The 19,944-nt window shown below is 37.1% G+C and overlaps 1 protein-coding gene across 4 annotated transcripts in view; it reads left to right on the top strand.

The window, feature by feature from the left end:
* stxbp3 (syntaxin binding protein 3) overlaps positions 1-19,944 on the top strand; it is a 50,425-nt gene that overhangs the window by 20,308 nt on the left and 10,173 nt on the right. For all 4 annotated transcript variants that reach the window (XM_057841469.1, XM_057841468.1, XM_057841470.1 and 1 more), the window contains 15 exons: positions 73-154; positions 6,284-6,360; positions 6,437-6,509; positions 6,594-6,694; positions 7,760-7,905; positions 8,163-8,256; positions 9,306-9,430; positions 10,086-10,184; positions 10,291-10,348; positions 13,502-13,567; positions 13,873-13,953; positions 14,090-14,225; positions 14,978-15,081; positions 18,315-18,413; positions 19,403-19,488. In XM_057841469.1, coding sequence (XP_057697452.1) covers positions 73-154; positions 6,284-6,360; positions 6,437-6,509; positions 6,594-6,694; positions 7,760-7,905; positions 8,163-8,256; positions 9,306-9,430; positions 10,086-10,184; positions 10,291-10,348; positions 13,502-13,567; positions 13,873-13,953; positions 14,090-14,225; positions 14,978-15,081; positions 18,315-18,413; positions 19,403-19,488 — 1,427 coding nt within the window. The remainder of the gene's footprint in view (positions 1-72; positions 155-6,283; positions 6,361-6,436; positions 6,510-6,593; positions 6,695-7,759; positions 7,906-8,162; positions 8,257-9,305; positions 9,431-10,085; positions 10,185-10,290; positions 10,349-13,501; positions 13,568-13,872; positions 13,954-14,089; positions 14,226-14,977; positions 15,082-18,314; positions 18,414-19,402; positions 19,489-19,944) is intronic.

Here is a 19,944-nt window from a genome sequence, read left to right as displayed (position 1 = left end):
CTTTGTTTCTGCTTTTTTAGTCCCACTCAATAAGTGAGTAAAAACACATAAACCTGTTCAACCTCTTTTTAGATATTGATCCTGGACCAGTTCACCACAAAGCTGCTGTCCTCATGCTGCAAAATGTCGGACCTCATGTCAGAGAAAATAACAAGTAGGTTTTTATCTTATTATGTTTTTGGTTTTTAAACTATCACCAGTTAGTGTTAAAATTATTACAAAATCTGATCTAGGAGCATCCACCAGGATTAACTGGAACCCGAATTTGTTGACCGTCAACTACAGTATGTCTATACTTAACTACAGTAGGGTGAATACGTTTGGGAACGCCTGATAATTTTACCATTATAAATCATTGGTTGTATGGATATGCAATTTCAGTTAAAAAGAAAGCAGACAAACAGTCATATTTTGAGAAGTGAAAAAAGTTGAGGCAGAGAAAGTCTGCAATAATTACTTAAACAAAAGTCATGTGCGTGTCCCCCTCTATTTTTCAGGGCTATTTGATAGGGTTCGATGGATTTTTAACCCTTGTGTGATCATAAAAAATATATAACGCATCATACAATTTTTACAAAAAATGTAGACGTATTTTAAGTGTGATAACTAAGTCATTTCTGAATATTTTTTTACTTTCAACCACTCAAAATGTTCAGTGGCATCAGAGCTATCTATTCACATATAGTTTTTATTTTTAATTTGTACTTTTTTGCCCTCTATTGACAATAAATGCAGCACTGCGCTACGACCAAAACTAACTATGTTGGATATATATGTACAAAACAAAATTGAATTGGAAAATTTCATATCACACAATTAGAGCCTTGAAAAGGTCAGTGAGTTATAACAACAGATTTTTTTTTACCCATGCCCATATTTGGCAATGGCCGTTTTTGTGTATAATACCCCTAAACATACAATTGTTTACAATAATTGTAAATGTTTTGAGGTGCGATAACTAAGTCATTTCTGAATATTTTTTTACATTCAACCCCTCAAAATGATTCAGTGGCTTCAGAGCTATCCATACATATATAGTTTTTATTTTTTTATTTGTATTTTTTGCCCTCTATTGACAATTAAAGGAGTACTGTGCTACGACCAAAACTAACTATGTTGGATATATATGTATAAAACAAAACTGAATTGGAAAATTTCATATCACACTATTAGAGGCTTGAAAAGGTCAAAGAGTTATAATATCAGAATTTTTTTTATCCATGCCCATTTTTGGCAATGGCCGTTTTTGTGTATAATACCCCTAAACATACAATTGTTTACAATATTTGTAAATGTTTTGAGGTGCGACAACTAAGTCATTTCTGAATATTTTTTTACATTCAACCCCTCAAAATGATTCAGTGGCATCAGAGCTATCCATACATATATAGTTTTTATTTTTTTATTTGTATTTTTTGCCCTCTATGGACAATAAAAGCAGTACTGTGCTGTAACCAAAACAAACTATGCTGCATACATATATATATAAAACATGAATTGGAAAATTTCATATCACACAATTAGAGCCTTGAAAAGGTTAAAGAGTTATAACAACAGATTTTTTTTTTATCCATGCCCATTTTTGGCAATGGCCGTTTTTGTGTATAATACCCCTAAACATACAGTTGTTTACAATAATTGTAAATGTTTTGAGGTGCGATAACTAAGTGATTTCTGAATATTTTTTTACATTCAACCACACAAAATGATTCTGTGGCCTCAGAGCTATCCATACATATATAGTTTTTATTTTTTTATTTGTATGTTTTGCCCTCTATGGACAATAAAAGCAGTACTGTGCTATAACCAAAACAAACTATGCTGCATACATACATATATATATATATATATAAAACATGAATTGGAACATTTCATATCACACAATTAGAGCCTTGAAAAAGTCAATGAGTTAAAATAATATATATATATTTTTTATGCATGCCTATTTTTTGCGATGGCCATTTTTGTGTATAATACCCCATACATACATACATACATACACATATATATATATAAAACATGAATTGGAACATTTCATATCACACAATTAGAGCCTTGAAAAGGTGATTGAGTTATAATAATATATATATTTTTTTATACATGCCTATTTTTTGCGATGGCCATTTTTGTGTAAACACGCAATTTTTACAATAATTGTAAATGTTTTGAGATGTGATAACGAAGTCATTTATGAATATTTTTTTTACTTTCAACCACTCAAAATGTTCACTGGAGTCAGAGCTATCCATACACTATAACCTTGAAAAGGAAAGTCACAACAGCTATGAAGAATTTATAACAGAATTTATATAAAGCAATCAGTCAGTGAGTCCCAGCACCACAAGCAATCCCACGTTGTGTTGACGCGTGTCCCCTGGAGGATTGCCGGTGTAGACCTCCAGCTTTGATGTGTAGGAGGTTCGAGCGTCACAAAGGGCCCAAATCTTCATGCCATACTTTGCGGGCTTTGACGGCATATATTGTTTGAAGCAGCAGCGTCCTCTATAGGCAATTAGGTGTTCGTCCACGGACGCGTTACGTCCCACGTTATACATTTCATGCAGCCGGAAAATCCAGCTGATCCACAAATCTTAAATCGGCGACAGTTTGCTTGCATAGTACCGCTGTGGTCTAAGCAGCACATCATCCAACCGGAGCATTCGGCTGATCTCCATGAACCCCCGATGAGCCATTGCGTCGGGGAACGCCCGGTCTTGACGCACCACAAGCTGCTCGTCGCTTCATGCCTGGAGCGGTACATTCCAGCTAGGATAAGCAGCCCGATATACGCCCGCAGCTCTTGAGGCGTGAGGGGAGACCAGTTCTTGAGCGATCGGAGCCCTTGGATGTTGGTCAATGCGACTATTTTCGCGACGATCTCCTGGTTTACAAATAACGCAAACACCGTCTCCCGACTGCTCATCTAGCATCATACTGCATACAACGTGGGGCCAGGCGTGGGGATTCGCGCAGGGACGTAATGTCCAGCCACTTCGTTGGTTGGATGCCATATCGCTTTTTTGTTTTCCGAGTTCCATAAGTATGATCGGCGCTGCCCGATGGATCCGACCCGACTATTATGACTCCCGTCATCCTGACATCCCTAGGATGACGCCGCGTAATAAGAGGAGGACCTCCTCTTTCTATCAATCGGAGCTTGACCAATCGCGGGCTAATAAATTCAAACACGAGGCGGACCAATCATAGTTGAGATTCAAAAACGCAACTCAAAACGTAACTTTCGAAATCTGAGCCAATCTCTATGCAGAACATCCGTTTGAACTAAAGACGCTCACACGCATGCGTATTGCGTAGACGTATAAAATTCAAACAAACACTTTATTTTTTGAAAAAGAACTCGGCCAGTCATTTCTGGAGGTCCCCACCAAGCCCTACTAAAGTCCCGACCGGAATTGTTGAACAGAGATGCAAAATTTTGGAGCCGGCTGCAAAAAGGCAAAATCATTTGCGAGCCTCTGGCGTTACCTAACGGTGAAGGGGTGTAAATGCTCTCAACCCAAAAATTTGGCATGCATACGTCTGAACAAGCGTAAATAAAGCAATTGATGTGGTAATCGCGGGAAATGCATTTTTGCACATTAGGTTTACAATGCATTCAAAAATTGGAATTATAATGGGTGTCTATGCTACAAAAAATGTAAAAATGCTATGTTTCAGTATCAAAAGTAAAATCTCATTGCTGCAATGCCTTAGAAAGCTCAGCAGGTGGCATTTTGAAATTCAGGACATTTTAGACACCCCCTGGAAATGGCAGCTCTCTGGTGTTTTTTTTAATATGCTTTTTCTTTGATTTAAAGGTGAGAAATTCGAGTTTTTTTTTATATGCTTTTTCTTTGATTTAAAGGTGAGAAATTCGAAAATTTACAAAAAATGTAGACAGTGTAGCATAAGGGTTAAGCAGGACTAACAAATACAATTAGTACATAAAACTATTTTATGTCGTCAACTTGTCCTGATGATGCACTATAGCATGTCGTCATCAAACTAAGTCCCGTGGGCCCACCGCTCATTTTATTTTTTACCTTGAACTAAAATTCCTCACCTGATAGACATAAGAGCTGGCTAGTTGATGTATTACTCATAATGTGCAGTGTTTTTAATGTATTTATTTTATAGTCTTATTCATTTGACTACTATTAAGCGGTGACAAATATAACTTTTTTATTAATAACTTTTTGAATGTTATCATTGGTAATGCGACACGGTGGATGACAAAAAAGTGTTAAGCATCACAGTTCTGAAATCAAGGGCTCTGTCCGTCCCAGGTAGAGTTCGCATGTTTTCACGAGCCTGCGTAGGTTTTCATCAGGTGTTGACATGGATTAAAGTTCTCTGTTGTAGTGACTGAAATCCATCAGCAGGGGGTGCTATTGAGTGATAATGGATTAGGAAATGAGGGGCCCGACATTAATTTTTAAAGCATTAGTGATTGTTAAACTTGCTTTTTAAAACATGAAGTGCATTGAAGTTTGAACAAACTCTTCCGCGACACCATGAAAAAATATTTCAAAGGGATGTCGGAGATGTCTCCTGAAACCTAAGACGAGGAAATGTGACAAAGCATATGTAGCGTTTGGCTTCTTTTTATACAGTGGAAGACAAGGACACACCGGTATGAAGCCAAATCAATGAAGATGTCACTTTAACACATTAGACCCCACTCATAATTATTGCGAACGATCATCCCACTTTGTGAGTGCTACATTAGTATACTTTATACTACTACTACTACTTTATACTTTATTGTAAATTGATCTATATTAGATTTTTTCTTTAATGTTAACAAGGACACAGTATTATCCAGAGGTGTGTAATAATTTTATAGATAAATGACACTATTTACAGTGGCGGCAGAAAGTTAGGGGGAGGGGGGCGCAAAATGTTGACTTCTACCTGGGCAAGTGTGTTACAGAAAATATTTGCGAAGCATTGCCTTAACTGAATCAAGCACCTCGAATACCTCCTCGACAATATGTTCCCCCTAACTCTTAGTCTTGGCAATGTTTAAAATAAATGAATAACAGAAAAAGTTTCTGTCAAATGTTTTTTTTTTTTCCTTTTTCACTTTAATCCATGTGTTTAACTCCCGCAGCTGAAATACATGGTGGAAAACACAGACAAGACTGAAAAAGCAGTTTCTGCTCTTGCACTCCTCTTTAAAAGAAACCGCTGTATTTTAAGCGAAAACAACTGTTGTGTTTGCTGGAACAACATGTCTATATGCTGCCATAGCAGATTCATGGCGTATTAAGCCCTCAAACTATTTTTAATTTGTCCGTTTTACCCTGAAAACCCTCGTTTACAGATGTCGCGCAACCGCTTTTGTTTCAACCTAGCCATAAAACGAAGGTAATTAATTATATTTATTATTCAAAATGTCTGTTGTTTTTAGCTTCGAATCATTAATTGATGTCTCATATTTCGTTTTATTAAAAAAAAAAAAAATTTGACTTAAAAAAAATGTTTCACTCACATATTTTAAACTTTTAAACAAATTATGTCACAACGAAAAAAATGGCGTCTGTAAAAAAGTCACGGATATCTACTTTATAACTATCGCTTAATTGTATTTTTTTTGTTACTGTCGCATTTTCTCCGATATGTTAGATGATAAATAATCGATCCAAACAAAAAAAACTGAACAAAAAAAAACGTTTAAAAGGGTAAATATATGAAAAAGAACATCTCGACCACTCCTTGATGTCTGTGATTTCTGCATCGCGACCCTTGTTATGTTATTATTTTTCACCCATATAATCCCCCCAAAATCCGACTCGCCATTCACAGCTGTGTCTTGACACTCGGTGATGCATGCTACATGGAGTTTTTGGACTGAAACAAGGTAAGTACGCGATAATATCTCGTTAAAGTCATGGCGTCTGTAATTCTGCTCTCGCGTGCTCTCACCTTCAGATGGGGTTTGCTATTTAAAAAAACATTTTTTTTGTTTTTAAAATGCCCTCCTGTTCAAAATTTGTCTTCCCCCAGAAAATTGAGATTTTAAGCTTTCCAATGATGTATCCCACATGCATATCGGACAATTTTGAAAGTTGGCTAAATTGGGGGTCTCGGAGCGGAACTTCGAGTCACCGGAGTGTTTTCCGCCACATACATTCTAAGTTGATTGAATAGTCCAGATTCTCAGTGGTGTGAGTTTGTGTGTGAGAGGTTGGTTGTTTACACGTGCCAAAGTTTGCGGACTGTGGGTGCAAAGGAGGCGTAAATATATGACCAATTATAATATAACCATCTATTTTTTTAGTTGTGGAGGACCTTTACAAAAACAGAGAGCCTGTTCTGGAAATGAAGGCCATCTACTTCATTACACCAACAGCTCAGGTACAGTGCTCCTTAATCTCAAGTGGTATATTGTATAACACTATCACATTTTAATTTGTCCTCTATATTTTTACAGTCAGTGGATGCCTTTATTGCAGACTTTAAGCCTAAACCCAAGTACAAATCTGCATATGTTTATTTCACGGATTGTAAGTAACTCACTTATGACTACTAATACACCAAGGTTCTTTTCATGACAGTTTGCATGAAAATAACAATTATTTGCCCCTCAGACTGCCCTGATGACTTGTTCAACAATATGAAGCTCTACTGTGCAAAGTACATTAGGATTTGCAAAGAAATAAACATGTCTTTCATGCCTCATGAAGCACAGGTATATTTAAGAATGTCAGTGTCATTTCTTTTTATATCTAAATTTGCTTGTTACTTACCATCCTTGCAGCCGTTTGATTAGGCCTGGTGTGCGTGTGCTGTATTTCCTTATCCAGCCCACACAGCCATGCAATTGGAAGGCAGGCTCAATGTTTCATGATTTTTTTTCTCAAATTTTGCAGTGGGATGTTTTTAGTTATTAACATTCAGTTGTCGTTAATCTAGTAAATCATCCGTCATAGTTTGTCTTTCAGCTTCAATCAATGTAAATCCAATTTATTTATTTTCATATGGATCAGCTAGTCATACAGTTTGACGGTTCTTTTTCAAGATAGGAACAATCAATTGTTTAACTTTTTTTTTCCCTGTTCCCCCACAACCTCTTAATGTTCGCTGCTTTGTCATAATAAATGAGGTATGGTGAATGATGACAATGGGAGTATGTCATACTCTCAATGTGAAACATTAAAACTGTTCAGACCAGCCGGACACTTAGACTTCCATTCTCCATGTCAAACAGCTGAACAGGACAGGTTTAAAAAAACAACAAAAAAAGTTTAACATGTAAAATGGTAGTTTTGTTGTTGACATTTTTATGTCTTGTTATGAGTGTATATAAAAACTTAAAATGCATATGTTATCATTAGAACATTAAAGAATTGTTTGAAACATGTTGATAAAATATTGGTGATATAAATAGAATACATAAAAATACAATGTATACATAAAAAATGATATTTATGTTGTGAGATGGCCAGGGCAGTGTGGGAGGGGTGCTGGCCAGCGAATCACAGATGTGGATTTTGAGTAGTGCGGGGTCTCCCTACCTCCTGCTAGCGCATGGGCAACATTTGCTCTATAATTTCTCAATGTTAAACTTTTGATGAATTGTTTTTCTCAATATTTAATTATTGATAAATATATATATATTTTAAAGCCGCGATGTACTGACGACGCAAAAGTGAAGCCGCGAAGTAGCGAGGATAACTGTATTCTTCAAGGATAGTAGTAGTTGTTGTAAATAATAATGAAGAAATGAAACATCCTAATGATGAATGCCTTACAGGTGTTCACGTGTGACAATCCTGGAGCCTTTCAGAGCGTCTACAGTCCCCATAGTCAGGACAGAAAAAAGACACTGGAGGCACTTGCAGATCAACTTGTCACACTCTGCGCCACGTTGGATGAGTACCCAGGAGTTCGATACAAAAAGTACACTAGGATTTATTATTCAGATTACACACCTTTGCTCCAAGCAGCAACTCCGTTTAGATGAGAAAAGCTTTTTCTGAAACGACAGGATTTGGTACCTAACCTTAACAGAGGGGAAGAGAGAAGATTTAAATGTCTGTTTGTCTTAACTAATGCCTACCTTCTGTATTTATTAGGATTATCAGTTTATGCCTTTGGTTATTATTAAATGCATTGAGTTTAACAGTGATTACTTCAGTGACATATTTCCCCGCTAGAGACCCCAACATGGAATATGCTAAAACACTGGCAGAGTTGGTGGATAACAAACTGTCCAGACACTATCAGATGGATGACAGCAACAAGAAAAAGGTCAGACATACTCTACAGTATACTACCATAATTTTCGCACTATAAGGCACACTTGACTATAAGCCCTGCCACCCACCAAATTTGACACGAAAACGGCATTTGTTCATAGAGAAGCTGCACTGAACTATAAACCGCAGCTGTCTTCACTGTATTATGGGATATTTACATCAAAAGATATAAACCGATAACACTTTATTTAGCAGCGGCATTATAAGACCAAATGAACCGCCATGAAGCTTTGAACCAATTGGCTTCAAAGCTTGATTGCTTCAAGAAGCTTCATTTGGCCATCACTGCTCCCTTGGGGGAGAAAGTCAACCTCTTCTGCCACCTGCTGTCAACACTGTTGTCATGCAACATGCCTCCTAGCATGCATTGCAGCGCTACAGTTTAAATAACGAATCAAAATTCATGTTATGAGCTAAGTATTCCTATAGTTATTGTTCTAGTTGTTTCATTAATTGCTAGTCATGGAATTTGGTAACACTATTTGACAGTGGCGCCATAAGACTGCATAATTATGACATGACACGGCCATGAGCATTAATGAATGCTTATGACTGATGTCATTTTGTGTCATCCGGCAAATTATCTCCCTTTTGAATTGATGTAAAAGATCCGAGCTGGACATAAATGGAGTTAGTGACATAATTTGCCGGATGTAATGTAATGTCATGTCATGTCATAATTATGACAGTCTTGTGGCATACTTATGACGCGCCTGTCAAATAAAGTGTTACCTATTAACCTACCTATTAAATAAATCAACTAATAAGCCGCACTGGACTATTAGCCGCAGGATTCAAAATGAGGGGAAGAAGTAGCGGCTTATAGTCCGAAAATTATCGTACATAGTTGACAAAATAAATTTTGGAAACAGTGCATTTTGATTTCGGTGTTTTCAACTGTTGCTTTGCGTCACCCAATGTAATAGTTTATAAATTATTGGCCAGAATGTTCGGAGAAAAGCCTTGCCATTAAAGTCTTAGTGACTGATTTTGTTTTTGCAAACTGTGGTTTAATTTTTTGTTTGTTTGTGATCTTCCAAGGAAAAGACTCAAGCCCAGCTGCTGATTGTCGAAAGAGGCTTTGACCCTGTCAGTCCTATTCTGCATGAGCTTACCTACCAGGCCATGGCCTACGATCTTATTGATATCCAGAATGCCACGTACAAGTAATGAATCCTTTCATTTGTTTCATGCCACAGCAATATTTGCAATGTCTTATTAAAAAAAGACTTAGAAAAATATGTGCATACACACTAGGGTAGGGAGCATTTTCGTACCTTACGATACGATTTGCGATACAAGTCTAACGATAACGATTATCTCACGAAATGGCGATGCAACAATTATCAATACATGGGCCAGGAAATCATTCTGGAATATACAATATATTGATTTTTGGTCACTTCCTGTTAATTTTGGGTTACAGAATAGTAGGTGATTCGGGAATGTCCCCAAATGAATAGGAAATGACTCAAAATGAACAGGAAGTGACCTATGAATACTCGCAAAACCGGAAAGACTGGCTGTTAATGCTGTTTTAGTGCCATTGGCAGCACATCTAATCTATCTTTGACACTCCCAGTGAAAATGATGCCGTCGATGGCAGCCAATGAGCAAACACAGACACTATTCTAGTGGAAGATTTTGGTAGCAACCTGTGGGTTGTGACACTTCTTTAAAACGATGTACAGTATCTATTCCTGGCTGAAACATATCGATAACCTTTTGGGATACAAAATTCTCCATTTGGATGTTTTGTCACACTCCTAATACACACATAATGTCTTATGAGCTTGATGACACACATCTTATGGTTGGCAGGTACAAATCCAAAGATGGTTCAGAAAAGCAGGCTTTGCTGAATGAGGACGACATGCTGTGGGTTAAGCTGAGGCACAAACACATTGCTGAGGTTTCTGAGTAAGTTTGCCAAATAAGTAAGCGCTTTTTATGTGTTGGGGGTGGAAGTTGGGGGGAACTGATGACCTTTGACACAAACTAAACATCAAATATCTCCCTAATCTAGACAAATCCCGAAGATGGTTAAGGAAATATCTGCCAGCAAGAAACAGCCAGATGGGAAGGTAAAATTAAGTACAATTGTTTTCACCTACCTGACACTGAATTCGCCACACATGCAAAATCTGTTCAATGTTCATGTCCAAGGCATATAGTATCATTCGAAAGTTTATGTTCAAAGTTCAAATCAACAGGAACTGACCCAGATATGGCCCCAAATTAAACTCATTGACCGCCATAGACGTCCAATCCGTTGTGGAGAGATGGCAGAAAATAAATGAATGTTCACCCTCCCAGTTCCAATGAATTGGACATCTACTAGTGATGAACTCAATTCACAGCAGAAGGATGAAAAGGAGCTTGTTTTTCTGTTTATTACTTATAGTAAAATATTGTAGAATTATTTCGTCACCCATGTATCAATAACTGATATCGCCATATTGTGAGACAATTGTTATCATGAGCCTTGTATTGCAAATCATATCGTGTCGTGAGCTAGCCAGAAGTCCTCACCCCTATTTACCATAGTTTCATTTGTGAAATGGCAACTGAAAATATAGTCCATCAAATCTTTGTTGTTTAAAAAGAAAAAGTTACTTTAGTTCAACTTTGAGGATATTATTGATGCCAAAAACATCCAAATGTGATGCCAAAACTAGCTGGATTACAGGATGCATTTTAAAACACAAACTCTGGTATTCTGTAAGACTACAGTGTAAACTAGCTAATGTACACTGATGGTGATGTAATGTTTTCAAAGCGAGGCAAACAATGACTTCTTCTTACTTGTGCGGTTTGCATTGAAATGCTCTTGAGAGCTTAAGGTGGCAATCTGCTTCACACTTTGCTGTCAAATGAGCTGCTTGGAAAGCTGTCCTCCGTAAAATGCCTTTTAGCATATAGCATATATGCAAGTAGCATCTTCTTGGAAGGAGGATGTTTTCCAAAAATCATGTCCGAAAATTTCTGACGAAACATGTAGTCCTTTGCAGGGTTACACCGCCACACCAAAATAAAAGCTACCACACCTTGCAATTTTCTTTTAAAGCTATATTCTAATTTATTAATAGTATAATTTAACAATGCATCTAAATCACAGGTGTCAAACCAATTCCAGAAAGGGCCAAGTGGGTGCAGGTTTGCTTTCCAACAAATGAAGGTGACACCTTTTCACCAATTAGATCTTTTACATGTGTAATAGGGCTGTTCCAAACGACTAATTTTCTCCCGATTAGTCAGCCGACTATTTTTACGATTAGTCGACTAATCTAATAATTAAATTTTTTTTTACTAATTTAGCAATGAAATTTTTGTTGACGCTTATCAATTCGCAAAAAACATATTGGAACACTCAAATCATTTATTAAAGTACAAATAAACACGTAAATAACAATAATAAATCACAAATAAACAATGAGTTCAAATTCTGATAGAATTAACTAGTGTAGCATCCCGATTGAAAAGATGGTTTCTTAAACTGATGGTTTACAACTTTTATTCCATCCTTGATGTAAACACACTGTAAGAGCTACGGTGCACACAAATAAAGCAACACAATTAGAAATTAACAAAAACTTTTCACTTTTTTCCTTTTAAACCTTATTTATATATCAATGAATTGCCTATATGAATTGCCTTTACCTTATTACCTTATCATTGACAATCTCTCCCTTGAGTGCAATCACTGTATATACTGTATATATTTATGACCTTTTAACCTTATATAATTTTCTATACCATAAATAAACCTAACATGAAATAAATCTTTCAATTAGCATTAAGAACAATACTAATAGCACTTATAGGCCCATTGTCAATGAAACATTATTATTTAGTAAGGCGACAGCACCCTCTGGTGTACAAAAAATGGAGAATAAAAAAAATAAATTACAAACTGCGTGAAGGCGCTTGAGGTGTTTATTCAAGGCCGACGTGCAGCCAAGCTTGGCAGTGAAGAGACAGGACAGAAGAGAGTACTCTCCTTAGTTTCTTTGAAATAAGTCAATGTTTTGGACACTCTGGTGCGCTTTTTTTGGCTTTGTGCCGCTTTCCCCGCTTGCAAACAGAGCATCCGACATTCTAACTTTCCACGCATATATTTTTTTAACCCTTCATTAACCGTCGACGGATTTACGTCATCGATGACGTCGACTATGTCGACTAGTCGGGACAGCTCTAATGTGTAATCAGTTAAACGTTCTCAAGTGCTGCTTGTTTCAGCAGTAAGTTAATTGGTTAAACTCTCTGCACAGTATCGGTTGGAACAAAATCCAGCACCCACTTGGCCCTTTCTGGAATCGGTTTGACACCTGTGATCTAAATGAATATCTATAGCTCATTATTTGCGCACTATTTGCCAGAAGTCGTCTGAAATAGCACATCAGATACAAATTGTTCCTTTACACGCTTTATTATGAAAATCACATTGGTTCTCCTGTTGCTAGCATGAGTCTATGTTGGCGCGTAGTCGGGAGAAAAATCCACAGAAAGGTATTTCAAATTAATGAATGTGATTCTGGTTTAAACCTGTGAAAACGACCTTAATATTGACATGACGTTTAGGTTCTTTTTGGCGTCCATTTTACCCGATTCGTCGCGTCCTAGCATAGCATTTGTTCGATGCTGATTTCACTAGTAGTAATTTCAGATTAGTATTTTGAAGTAGTAAAGACTTGTCAACGGATGAGGGATTTGACAATTTCACTAAAGTAAGTGAATGGTTCAGAGAACCAATCTAAATGTGTTTGGAAATGACCACATAACACAGGGGATGACCACATAACACAAGTAAAAGCTCAGTCAATTTTGCATGACTCCTCCCGTTTAAAGAATATCATACAGTGTGTCGTATGTGTGTCTATATATATATTGCAGTTTATTGTGACATTGTATTCTCCTGTCTACAGCCAGTGTGGTATAATTGTTGCTTTGTGTTGTAATTGTTGTCTTTTCTTAAGGCGGTATGCGTGGCTGGCGGCCATTTTGGGTAGGGTGGCAGCGGTTGAAAATTTAATCTCGAAGAGTACATATTGCAGAACATCGGGGAGATGTTCCTTAGTACCCCACGATACCGATGAGGTCATTTTGGTGCCGAATCGGTACAGATACTTGCATAGCTGCAACACTAATTAAAACTTTGATTGTGTATTTTTCACAGTGGAAAATATTTTGCAGTTTATTTATTGATAGTCTAATAATAATTATTAATTCATTTTCAGATCACAATCAGCAATTTGGCTCAAATGATGAAAAAGATGCCGGCATTCCGTAAACAGCTGACACAGGTATGTCATGTTGTTGCATTACTTGATTTTTGCACATCTCTAGTACTGTATTCCTCACTTTCTATGGCCACTACATATTGACTGTGCTAAATGTGTTATTCCAAAGACATAGTCTTTATCAGTGTCACATTTTTGACTAGTGATGGTACGTATGTATAAAAGAAAACGGATTAAAATTCCCCTTTTATATCTTTCAATATGTATTTTGATGTTAATGTAATTTGCTTCATATTGCTTGTACAACTGCTTCTTCATTCATGGTAAAAGTCGCTGATTTATTTTTGTGCCAATTCTCTTAATGTTAGAAAACCGTTCACCTGCAGTTGGCTGAAGACTGCATGAAACTTTTTTCCCAAAACGTTGAGAAACTCTGCAAAGCTGAGCAGGTCTGGGTGTTCGATTCTATTTTGAGTAAATCTTTGGATTTCTTTGCTTGCTTGAAGTTTAACATTGAAGATTCTTGTGTATACCATGTAAATTTGAATAGAATTTGATGGATACATTTTTACTATCACTGTGTAGGATCTCGCAGTAGGCTCCGATGTGGATGGAGTGAAAGTGAAGGATCCCATGAGGACTCTGTTGCCAGTGCTGCTGAACCAATACAGCACCTATGACAAGATCAGGGCTGTGCTGCTTTACATCTTCAGTGTAAATGGTACATTATGATGATGAAATTGAAAGAAAAGCTTGTGTAATCTTTATTTTCTTACCCAGTATGTTAAGAGAAAAGATGTAATTCAAAACGGTGACATGTGAATCCGGTAAGACATAGGTGTCAAACTCAAGATCTTGAACTCTGATCTAGCCCGCCATGTCATTTTGAGTGACCCACGAAGGCAAATCATATGTGTCGACATCATGTTTTTCACTAAAATAACTTTTCAATAGCATTTCTGTTGTCGTCAATGAAAGATCAGACGATGGAAATCAGAATATTCAGGTTTTTTTTTTTTTTTTTTCAATTAAAAAATACATAATTATTTAAAAATATAAAGATAATGAACAAATGAATAAAGTCAATTCAGTTCACAGCAGAAGGATGAAAAGAGCTTGTTTTTCTGTTTATTACTTGTATAGTAAAGTAATATATTCTACGATATTTGTTATATCGCGATATTGTGAGGTAATCATTGAGCCTTGTATAGCAAATCGTATTGTGTCATGACGTACCCAGAGGTTCGCAACCCTATGGCTGATCGCCCTCTGGCCACAGTTTGCTGTCAATTTTTAGATTCTGCGTACTTCTCCACTTATCTAAACCCAATAGCAGTTATAATTAAGTGTAATGTTTTGTTAATTTTGCAGGTTCCTATAAATCATTTTATTTTGCGTCAGAAGAAGATTGGGGTGACTAAAAAAGATTTTTCAGCTGAGGTAGAAACTATACCTTTTTCTGTGTGTCAACAGGAACAACAGAGGAGAATTTGAACAAACTCATCCAGCATGTGAAGATTGAGGATGAAAAGGAGGTTATACTGAACTGGAAAGAGCTCGGAGTCCCTATCATATCTGTATGTGGCCAATTTTGTCGATTGATTGTTTGCAACACTCAATTTGGTATGAAATTCTTCAAACTTCACTTAAAGAATTGTAAGTGTATGGTCAGAAATAACATTAGGGCTGCAGTTATCGATTAAGTAATCGATTAATCAATTCTATTAATCGAATAATCGGATAACAAAGATTTAATGTTGCAAAATCATTTTAGATGTAAAACAAGGAAACAAGTGTTTATACCTGAGCATAGACCAGGGGTCAGCAACCCTGGTCCTCGAGTGCCACTATCCAGCTTGTTTTCCATGTCTCCCTCCTTTGACACACCTGAATCAAATGATCAGCTCATCAGCAAGCTCTGCAGGAGCCCAATAACGATCAGGATTATTTGATTCAGGTGAGTTAAAGGAGGGAGACATGGAAAACAAGCTGGATAATGGCACTCGAGGACCAGGGTTGCTGACCCCTGGCATAGACACACATTGTATACATTTAATAAATGAGGATCTTTTGTATGTATACTAAATCATTTTAATTCGCCTGCTCTTTCCTGACTCTGTATTGGCTGATTCTCAAAATTTAGGTGACTGACATGGGTGCAAACATATGCAATCGGGACATACCTAGTCCTAATGTCTGGCATTTATAAGCATAAAATCAATGGAGACGTAGTCCAGTCATGTGAACAGACGGTTGTAATTGGGTAGTCGTACTGCACATGCGCATTAAGAGACTTTCCGGTGTATACCACCACCTAATGTGCAGCACCCATTCTTCCAACCTTCCAATCTATATATAAACTTAATATCTTTCAAGAATGTGCTTTCCTTACATACCAAACTGTCTTGCTCTCCCCTCACTCTAAATAAACCCTTCAGAGACCATTCACGCTGTTAAAATTTGAACAAACCCGTTAGTGTTATGTCATATTCACAATTGCCACCAGAGGGCACTGTATCCTCCCAAACCATTAGAACTAAATCCAACACTTAAAAAACAAACAATGACTACAACACAGGTAGTCCACTGGTTACGAACGACTTCCGTTCTTACGGTGGCGACTTAAGCCAAATTTCCACGTAAGGTGGAATGAACCTTTAAAGTACCCCAAAATAACCATCCAAAAAGTCCAAAAGTATTGTATTCTGCTTAACGATGGAGGATACACTGCCCTCTGGTGGCAATGTTGGGTCTGGAGAGAGGACTGTCGCCTTAAATTATGACTGAGGAGCGGACTATATACATACAGTCAAGCTTCTTGAACACACAAATCTATATACAAATTGAAAAGATTGATAGTCCTTGAACAGGACACAGGGCTATGTCACAAACTACGTCACACAGCCCACTCTTCTGCAGTTTGCGCACTGCTGTCACTTCTCACTCGCAGACTCATCCGAAGAAAACGACGAATCTGGCCAATCCTCTGCCTCGGGTTGATAAAATAATGCATTAGCTTGTGCTAAATTTAGTTTTCGATTCATTCCGCACATTTCAAAGTCGCTCATTCAATCCAACAAGTCGTCGCTCGCTACCTCGTCTCTCTATCCTGAGGTGGCGCCTCATTCGGCAATTTATTAAAAATGTTCACATTAGGGCTGCAGCTATCGAATATTTTAGTAATCGAGTAATCGACTGAAAATTCTATCGATTAATCGAGTAATCGGATAAAACTTTTTTTTATTATTTTTTTTTAGGTAAAGAGCAATTATAAATATACATGAGGGAAAAAAGACATTTAATCCAATATTGAACCATTTTCAGTCAATCAATGTCTTTATTTTCGATGTACATTGTTGAAAACAGCCAACAATTGCATCTAAGATTTGACTAGGAAAAAAAATCCACTGCTTTCACTCAAAAAACTTCTAGATCTTATAAAAAAAAAAAACCAACATATTTCTTACCTAAAAATGTAATTACGCTTGATAACACACATCACTTGAAAGCTACGTGTTTTTCCCATGTGTTTCAATTTAATTTCCATTTGTTTCAAGCTATTTTTAAGTTGTAGTTAAGTTTTAAGTTAGCCTAAACTGTAAGTACTGATAGGATTTTGAGTTTTTGCAGTGTTCAAAATGAATGTATGATACCTGCTGTATTGGAGCACATTAGGGACCAGTGCTACTTGGTGTTTTATTCAGCAATGATCACTGAGCTAAAACTGACAGTTAGCTTTATTATGTTTTAATTTTACACCCTCATCACTCTACAGCGCTGTGTTTTTACAGATTAAATAAAGCCTGTATGTAAGACACGTTAGCCACGCATCGACAGTGGTCATAATCAATAGAAACCTAGCCCTCCGAAGGGCTAACGTTACGTGAGTGAGTGACAGTAACGTTTTATTTATTAGCGATGAGAAGTCTATTGCTTAAAGATGGCGGCTGTTTACTAACAGTGCCCAGATGCGGCCGAGTCTGTCATTTCGCATCTATTCCTAAATGCAAGCGATATCTATGAGACGCCCCGGACACTACCTGCTACTAGCATCATGTGGGCGTAGTTTTTAGCAACGTCGGCGTAGTTTGTAGCGGCTGTCGGCTGCGGTAAGTTTTTTTTTTTTGCTTCTTCCTCTACGCACGTGACGTCAGCGCGTTGTCCCGCATTAAAAGTAGTCGGGGCAAAACGTGATGCTTAGAGCTGGCAAAATTAAACGATTCCTCGAGGTGAATAAAATTACTCGGATCAGATTTTAAACTCGAGTTACTCGAGTTGCTCGAGTATTCGTTTCAGCTCTAGTTCACATTACGTCCGTCTTTCGTGACTCACAATGGCTCCTGGGATTTGTAATTTTTCGTGGTGCTTTCGATTTTGAAAAAGAACAAGAGATGATGGAAATATGGACATAAACACATGGTCCATGCAGCGTTTAAATGTTTGTTTATGAGAGCAATAAAATTATGAAACTCAAATGACATTATCTCCCGTTTTACTTGGTCGATTGACTTCAAGTAAAAACGAGCGTGGACCTCAACTTCCGCACTTTCAAATGAGACCAACAGTGGCACGTGGATGATGTAATTACAGCATGACAAGGCTTCAAAGATATGTGTCAACGTGTCGCCGGTCACACATTCGGTTTTAAAGTGTTAAATGAATGATCGAAGCAGCAAAATTTAATTTGAAGCTTTCATCTCACCGAATGACTCGATGTGATCGATTAATCATGGCAGCACTAAATAACACTTGTTTTGGAATTTAGTTCTGCTTTGAATCACAATTATCTCCTGTTCTGCTTTGATTTCAGCCCAGTAACTTCTCCCGTAAATCTACTAGACGTGACCGTTCTCAGGAAGAGACATACAATCTTTCCAGGTGGACTCCTGGCATAAAAGATGTCATGGAGGTCAGTAAGAAAATTTGAGTGAAACTGCGTTGGTGTTATCTTTTCCAGTAGCACTTTAACATTTTTATTTCAGGACAAAATGAAAGCTGCATTATTGTGTATCTATAAATTATAACTATATATACTGTATTGTATACTGTATCTAGATTTTGGAGAATACAGTTTGGGGGGGGGCACAAATACTAAAATGTCTCCCAGAAACATCCATATCGCTGTTACACCACAGTACTGCACCCCCATTTTTTTGGCATTTGTTAGAAAATGATGTTATGGTCAACGGAAGCTTTTATAGAGGTTATCTGATTCCGATCATCTGATAAGGCAAAATACCAAGTTTTTGTACAGTACGCGTCACACTAAAATATTGAAAGCATACATTATCCTTTCAATTTATATGTCAGGTCACAATGAACATCTTGCCTGTCTTTAAATGCTTTTGTTTAATGATTATGTTCTTGTTCTCCCCAAGGAGGTGCAAAGTGTTAAAAGTGGTTGAGGTCAAATGCTTCTTTTGTTGTCTCATATCGCACACAGAAGTTTAACCAAAATGTTTTGCTTTTGTACATCTCTGAACTCTTGTGGAGGTTTGTTAATTTGAGACTTAGTTTGAATTTAAAGCCTGATTAAAACATAGCAGAGCAACCACAGCAGAAGAGAAATGTGAAGAAGCGCTCACAAATGTTATGTAACTGAAAGACAATGAGGAACTTATTTTACCTTTTTTATTTATATTATGTTGAGAAGTTCTATTACAATCCTGGAAAATTCTGTTTCCCAAGATACTAAGGAAAGATTCAACCATTCTTCTGCAGAATTAACTACAGTATTTGCTTCACTAAAAATTTACCTAACAGTTAGGCTTTTCTTCTTCACCTTTCACCGTGTCGGCACAACAGAATTTTGTCTCGTCGGGTGTTTGCATTTACTGTTGTTCTTATTACTTTTATTTTTCAGGAAATACAACCAAATATATGCTATGTTATTTTCAGGATGCAGTGGAGAACAAACTGGAAACAAAAGAATGGCCACACCAATCTGAGTGCCCAACCGCTTGGAATGGCTCCGGGGCTGTCAGGTGAGTTTAAAAAAACACAGAGAAACTGAGCGTGATGGTACCAGGCAGGAAGAGGTTGGTGGTAGTAGTAGTAATGCTTTACATTTACTAAGTTACATTTACTTGAGTTTTGAGAAAGATGTACTTCTAAGAGTAGTTTTACTAAGCAATACCTTTACTTGAGTAGATATGTGAAGAAGAAACGCTACTCTTTAATGATGCACGATAATACATTTTTAGACCGATAACTGATAATTTCCTCCTCGTTCCAACCGATAATGTCAAGCCGATAATTCTATTATAAGATTTATGTAAAATTTTAAAGTACACACAAGAGAAAACATTACTGTGCAAAAATATAATTTACTGCTCTTTTTTCAACATCAAATGTGAAAAAGTGGTACATTCCAACATCTAAATAAAGACAGCTTGCCTGACATTGTGTAATGGTAAACTTTTGGCAATTACTTACAGAGT

This window comes from Corythoichthys intestinalis, chromosome 7 (genome assembly GCF_030265065.1).
Source record: "Corythoichthys intestinalis isolate RoL2023-P3 chromosome 7, ASM3026506v1, whole genome shotgun sequence".
Taxonomy (NCBI): domain Eukaryota; kingdom Metazoa; phylum Chordata; class Actinopteri; order Syngnathiformes; family Syngnathidae; genus Corythoichthys; species Corythoichthys intestinalis.
Note: the sequence above shows the minus strand (reverse complement) of the source record. Positions and strands in the feature narration are given on the sequence as shown.